The sequence below is a fragment of the Pinus tabuliformis genome, chromosome 8, assembly GCF_031772625.1.
Source record: "Pinus tabuliformis cultivar Carrire ecotype Pingquan chromosome 8, CPIR1, whole genome shotgun sequence".
NCBI classification, from domain to species: Eukaryota; Viridiplantae; Streptophyta; class Pinopsida; order Pinales; family Pinaceae; genus Pinus; species Pinus tabuliformis.
In genome coordinates, this window is record NC_142294.1 from 1,731,506,618 (window position 1) to 1,731,513,345 (window position 6,728).

Here is a 6,728-nt window from a genome sequence, read left to right on the forward strand (position 1 = left end):
AGAGGTCACCCTCATCAAACACATACTACCTTGACAAATTCGTCATCTCTCATTGATATACCTATTTCATCTCCCATCTCTCCCAGGGCACTTAGAGCATGCATGCCCTCCAATAGGCTCAAATGAATTCAATTCTATCATTGAATATAAGGGGTTTGGGGGCCCATCCAAAATTCCTCGCTCTAAGAGATCTTTTCATTTCATCTAAATCCAGTATAATTCTCATCCAAGAATCAATGCACTCTGCAACCCAAACAGTTGACTATTTTAGGAGGATGCTTCCCACATGGTATATCATGGAAACTGATGCCACTGGTAGATCTAGAGGTCTTGCTATTTTCTGGGACCCAAGGTGGGCAAATTTGAATTCCTTTTTCTTGTTCGGTGGGTATATTCCTGATTGGTTATATCAGAGGTATCCCAGGAAGATCGCATATTCTCAATGTGTATGCCCCTTACAAAGAGAGGGAAGGTTTTTGGGATACAATGGAGGTATCGGGGATTCTTAATGCACCCTCTTTGATTTTGGCAGGGGATCTTAATTGTACCTTAGGCATAGAAGAACTGTGGGGACAATCTAGGGTGGTAGACAGAATGGCACAGAAGTTAAGAGAAATTATTCTATCTCACAACTTAATAGATGTCTGCCCACCCAAAAATGCTCCCACTTGGGATAATGGAAGAAGTGGTAATAAGTATATAGCTAAGAGACTTGATAGATTTCTTGTCCAAGAAAATATGATAGAGAAGATGGGGGATGTTAGATCTTTTATTGTTGAAAACTATGTATCAGACCATCGCCCAATCACTCTTCTTTGGCGTAATTCTGATACAAGGTTTGGTTTGCCTTTCAAGTTCAATAGAATCTGGCTAGAAGATTTAAATTTTGATTCCCTTATCCGATTATTCTGGAAGGAAAGAAGAAATACAGAGGAGGGCATTTCCAGTTCTGAAAGCTTTATAAATAGGCTTCGATTCCTTAAAGCAGAGGTAAAAAAATGGGAAAGGAAGAAGAAGGAGGAACTGAGAAGGGAGTTGGCTACTATTGAGGAGGAATTAAAGACCCTACATAACCAAATGACTACCCATTCTCTTCCTCCCATAGTAAGGGAGAAAATTCATGCTCTAGAACTAGGGAAAAAGAAAATCCTTCAAATTAGGGAGACGACCTGGAGATTGAAAAGCAGAGCATTATGGATCAAGGAAGGAGATAAAAATACCAAGTTCTTTCACCGCTTTGCCAATCACAGAAGAAAACAAAATACAATTTGGCAGATAAAGGATGGTGAAGGAAACAGTTATAACAAGCAATCAGATATTACATCTCTAGCGGTTTCATATTTTAAAAAAGCATATAATAGAGTGGAAGTGGAGGATGTGGATGCTTAGTTGTGGGCAGTTGAAGAATATCCTAAAATGTTTAATGATGAGGATAATGCGGAGCTGTTTAAGGAGGTTAAGGAGGAAGAACTGGCACAAGCTATTAAATCAATGAAAGGAGATAAAAGCCCGGGTCTAGATGGATGGACAGTTGAATTTTTTGCTCATTTCATAGACATATTTCAGGAGGACCTACTACAGATGGTTGAGGAATCTAGGACGAAAGGATTCATACATCCTCATCTAAACTCCACATATATCTCCCTTATCCCAAAGAAATCAGAGGTGGAAACTTTTGCTGATTATCGCCCAATATCACTGTGCAATCTAACATATAAGATTATCTCTAAGATAATAGCCAACAGATTGAAAGTTTCTTTATCTAAATTCATCTCACCTGAGCAATATGGTTTTTTAAATAATAGAATAATCCATGATGTAGTGGTTGTTGCACAGGAATGTATGCACAGTATTAAGTCAAAAAAGATGAATGTAGCAGTGATGAAGGTAGATTTAAAAAAAGCTTATGATTGCTTAGATTGGGGATACCTAAGAATGGTGTTGTTTAAAATTGGAATAAACTCAAATATGACTGAATGGATCATGGGGTGTGTGTCTACAATTCGCTATGTAGTAATAGTCAATGGATTCCCATCCAAATTTTTTGTTGCCGATAGAGGTCTTATACAAGGATGTGCATTACCCCCTCTCCTTTTTATCATGGCGATGGATGGATTAAGTTTAAAAAAGAAAAAGAAAAAAGTTGTGTCCATTGGAGAATTTGAAGCACTGAAAATCAGCAGTCGTGTCACAGTTTCTCATAGTTTTTTTGTTGATGATATTCTGTTGATGGGTATGATAAACAGGATCAAATGGTTTTCACTTTCTTTAATCATAAAGAAGTTTGGGATAGCCACGAGACTTGTTCAAAATGAACAGAAATATATTATTCTCTATGGCTTATGTAACCAGGATGATATCACATATATCCAAAACTATTTTGGAGTAAGTGCAGAAAATCTAGACAAGGGTATGAAATATTTGGGGTATCGACTAAAACCAAGAAGCTATAAAAATGCAGATTGGATGTGGCTAGTGGAAAGATTCTATTTGAAGATTAAGGGATGGGAACACATATGTTTATCTATGGGAGGATGTATCATCCTCACACAGTCAGTTCTTACTCAGCTGGGGATTTATTGGGCACACTTGTTTCACATTCCTCAAATGATTATTAATCTTCTGAATCAAGTAATGGCATGTTATATATGGTCTGGTGCAAGAAGGAACTACAAATATCATTTAGTGAAGCTAGAAAAGATCACTAGACCCAAAATTTTGGGAGGTTGGGGTGTTCTAAACTTAAAGCTTTTTGGATGGGCTCTTATTTTAAAATCTTTATGGAGAGGCATCAACAATAAAGGCATATGGGGAAACTGATCCGATCTAAATACATGAAGAATAAGGAATTTTCCTTTTGGTTCAGACAAGGAGCAATTGGGAAAAAAGGAGGCTCACAGATTTGGAACAGCTTTAGAAGGGTCAAGAATATACTCTTCCAAAATATCTCGTGGTTCTTTGGATTAGGTAACAGAATTATGTTGGGAAAAGACTACATTATAGGAGCAGGTGAGGGTCCACCTGGGACAGTGGAATTGATACAGCATCTGAACAGAAGAGGCATTTATGTCCTTAGTTAGCTGATCAGTGACTAGAATGGTAGCATTCCAATTTGGCTTGACTCCTCCCAACTGAATCTTGTTGATCAGTATAAACTGGATTGGCTACAACTTGTTAAAACATTAAAGGAGGCAGGGATATGTTATGATAACAAAGGGGATTGTATTGCATGCGCTGGAAAAAAGAAGATTACAGGAGAAATAGAGGTGGCAGACTGCTATCTCAAAATATGCCTGAAGGAAATTCAGAATGTAGAATACTGTTCGTTTCACAGTTTTTGGCAAATTAATATTCCATTAAAAATTGTAATCTTCCTTTGGCTAATGTGGCAGAACAAGAATCTCACATGGGAAAACTTACAAAATAAGAACCACCATTGTTCTGGGGTATGATACCTATGAAGGCATAATTTTGAGGATAATGAACACTTATTCTTACACTGCCATAGATCTGTTAATATTTGGAAACACTTCACCAACAAGTTGCAGATTCCATTCATTCAATTTAATACAATTGAGGAGTGCTTAAAATGGTGGAGCACTCAGAGTAAAAGCAGGAGATTGCTCACTTTGGTTGTTTTCTAGGAAATTTGGAAAGGTCGAAACCAACTGATGTTTGGTTCCAATGGATGGGGGGAAACATAATCTATGAACTCATAGAGAAGTGGGTTGTATCGGATCAGAATGTGGACATCAAGGAAAAAAAAAGGACAGAGAAGGGGAGATTTCAGATCACCAACTACCCAATGGGGTTTTTTTATGGGGCAGCTCAAGGAGGAAGATGTGGGTGCGGTTTCTGCTTAAAGCTGTCAGAAGAGCAAGAGTTTCGGATACACTGGTATGTGGGAGAAGGAACAAGCATGAAGGCAGAAGTTGTTGCTCTATGGGGTTTATTATGGTTTATTAAGTTTTTGGATATCCCTCAAGTACAAATTTTTGGGGATTCCAAATGTATGATAGATCATGTTAAGGGAAAGAACAATATCCAGCAAGTTTCCCTACAAGGTTGGCTGAGACGTATAAAAAACATATGGAATACCTTCAGAATCCGTCCATTGAGCACATTAGCAGGGCACATAACAAGATCGCGGATGAACTATCGAAGAAAGGATTACTAGCCACAGAAGAAGGTATATATATCATGATGAAAACGGGATCAGATGAGACAGAAGTAGAAAATCTAAAGTTGTCGGGATAGACCACTGAAGATCTTACAAAAAGACAGAACTTCAATGCAGATAAGTTCATATAAAATCCCTGTTTCTTTTTGTTTAAAGTTTTGTACAAATTTTGTTTCTGATTTTGTATAGAAAACATATGAGGAATGACTACTTTAAGGTAGTGATATACAGAACATGCAAATGATCTGAGACACATCTTAGTCTTATAGAATCTCTTAGTGAAATTCTGTGATATATTGCAAATGTGGCAGAGAGTATATAGTTTCACAAATGTTGCAATTATTAGATAACAGTTCAGCTATATATATGTTGAGCATTTTCTCCCCATGTAGTCATGTTGTAGATACCATAAGATTTATGAAGACGATATGTCCATCATAAATATGTACTGTTTTAATCATAATATAAAACAGACAGTTTTTTCTTGCTAAAAACAATATATATATATATATAAGAATATATATATATATATATATATATAAAATATAAACAACTTCTTAAATATTTATACAATAGTTCTACATATCAACATGAGAATTAAACATTAATTATTGAAAAATGTTTTTAAAATAAACAATAATTTATTGATTGAAGAATAGCCCACCTAAGAAAGTAATTTGATTGAAATCCATACAAGTCTAATAATATAAATAATAAATGAATATGAGATAGGTAATATTGATGCAATGCCATGGGACGGTGTACTTATATATATTAATCAACCATGATGGTTGATGAGTCATCACCCTTAATGTTCTTTAATTATAGTGTACTACTTCATTATTTTTATTATTATTTATGTTTATTTATTTATTATGTATTTTTAAAAATATATTTTTGTTTTTAAAAGTATTTTTATGGAAAAACTTCGTGCCTTTTTTATTCACTTGTAATGTATTTTTATGATTCTTTGTTTGTTAGATGATTGATAAGACAGGACCATTGTTTTTAAAAGTACTTTTATGGAAAAACTTCGTGCCTTTTTTATTCACTTGTAATGTATTTTTATGAGTCTTTGTTTGTAAGATGATTGATAAGACATGACATTTTGATTTATAAAGCGTTGAGCATTGTTGTCTTATTAATCCCTGACTGGGTCTAATAGCGATCGATTGAGCGTTGACGGCATATTAATCCTCTGTTTGACCGAAAAAAATTGATGTGCATCACAACTTTAACCAAAGTTTTCATATTAGAAAATAATATAAAATTTATTACGTATTTTCTGATTGGACAATAAAGTTGAGGGTCTTATTGCGGGCTTCGCAGCTTTCAAGAACCTCATGTTCGGGTAAAAATAAGATATCCAAAGTTTGCCGAGCTGAACATTTCATCGAAAGCACAATTTAGTTTGTCCTAAGTTTTTGGTACCTATTCCCCGTGTCGGGCATGCAGTGCACTGCATCCTGCAAGTGCCAGATGTTTGCATACGGTTGAAGTGTGCCAGATGTTTGGTGGTCTAGAAATGATTTCACCGGAGTAAGTTCGAGGAGCAGAGTGCAATTTGACAGCCTTTCCACTTCAATTAGTGTTCTGGTATGCGTTATTCTTTCACAATATTCACGTATAATTTGCCTGTCTAGGCTCTATGCATTGTGCTTTGCAATTCCATGGCGGCACTCCGCTTTTGCTGCATAGAGAGGCCTTATCTTCTACATTTGATTAGTTTTTGGTGAATTTTGTGTCACCATCGAACCATAGTTGCACTGTGCAGTCTTCGAAATTTGTTGAGGTTTGAAGGTGTTTCGTCGACGACCAACCTACTCAGGTAACTTGCCACTACTCGCTTAACAATTTTTTTGCATTGTATTTCTTCGGGTTTGTTTTTTAAGTTAAGACAATGCCACTGTTCTATAGCAGGCCAAACTACCCCGTGGCGAAGGAGTTCTCGTTGCTGCTCGTTTTTGAGGAGCTGGCCCCATACTGCTAGTAATTTCTTGTTTTATTTTCTTCTAATCAATGAAACTCGCTTCAATGAGCTTGCTTCTCCATATTTTCTTATGGGTTCCACTTTTTTGCAAGTTATGCCTACTGACCTCCGAGGTCAACCGACGGTTCTCCTTGATATCCTTGATTTCTCCAGGTGCTTTCTCCTGTTCGCCTGTTACAATTGGTGGTTAGGGGTTTTAGATGAGGGTTTCTTATTTTGAAAACATGAATATAATTTACATAATATTTAAATTATTTTCGTCTGTAAAGGATTTATAATTCTTACATAATTTTGACAATGCATGCTTAAATTATCCTTTGCCTGTAAAGGGTTTATAATTTCTTATGGATTTTGATAATTTTTAAATTATCCTTCGCCTGTAAAGGGTTTATAATTTCTTACATATTTTGATCATGTTTAAATTATCCTCACTTGTAAAGGGGTTTCTAGTTTCTTTCGTTAATTATACCCAACATAAGGTGATGACTTGTTTGTGGAGTTCTGCGCATTTATATATAAGAATTTAGTTTTTCGATAGAGTGTTAGGGGTAATAATTT

The 6,728-nt window shown here is 35.7% G+C and overlaps 1 protein-coding gene and 1 long non-coding RNA gene across 3 annotated transcripts; both read left to right on the forward strand.

The window, feature by feature from the left end:
• The first annotated feature begins 486 nt into the window (after positions 1-486).
• LOC149243005 (uncharacterized) lies at positions 487-1,389 on the forward strand. Its single transcript, XM_089371098.1, has one exon. It carries the CDS (start codon positions 487-489, stop codon positions 1,387-1,389), a length of 903 nt encoding a protein of 300 aa, XP_089227224.1.
• Positions 1,390-5,514: 4,125 nt separating this feature from the next.
• On the forward strand, positions 5,515-6,424 carry LOC149243006 (uncharacterized). Of its 2 annotated transcripts, none has more exons than XR_016245760.1 (2): positions 5,515-6,008; positions 6,098-6,424. It is a non-coding gene; the product is annotated as an uncharacterized LOC149243006 (long non-coding RNA). The 2 variants fall into 2 exon arrangements; XR_016245759.1 differs by having other exon boundaries at positions 6,101-6,424.
• Positions 6,425-6,728: the final 304 nt, after the last annotated feature.

Bases quoted from the DNA above. Each gene is read 5' to 3' on its own strand.
- LOC149243005 (XM_089371098.1), top strand. From the start codon at position 487: ATGGAGGTATCGGGGATTCTTAATGCACCCTCTTTGATTTTGGCAGGG.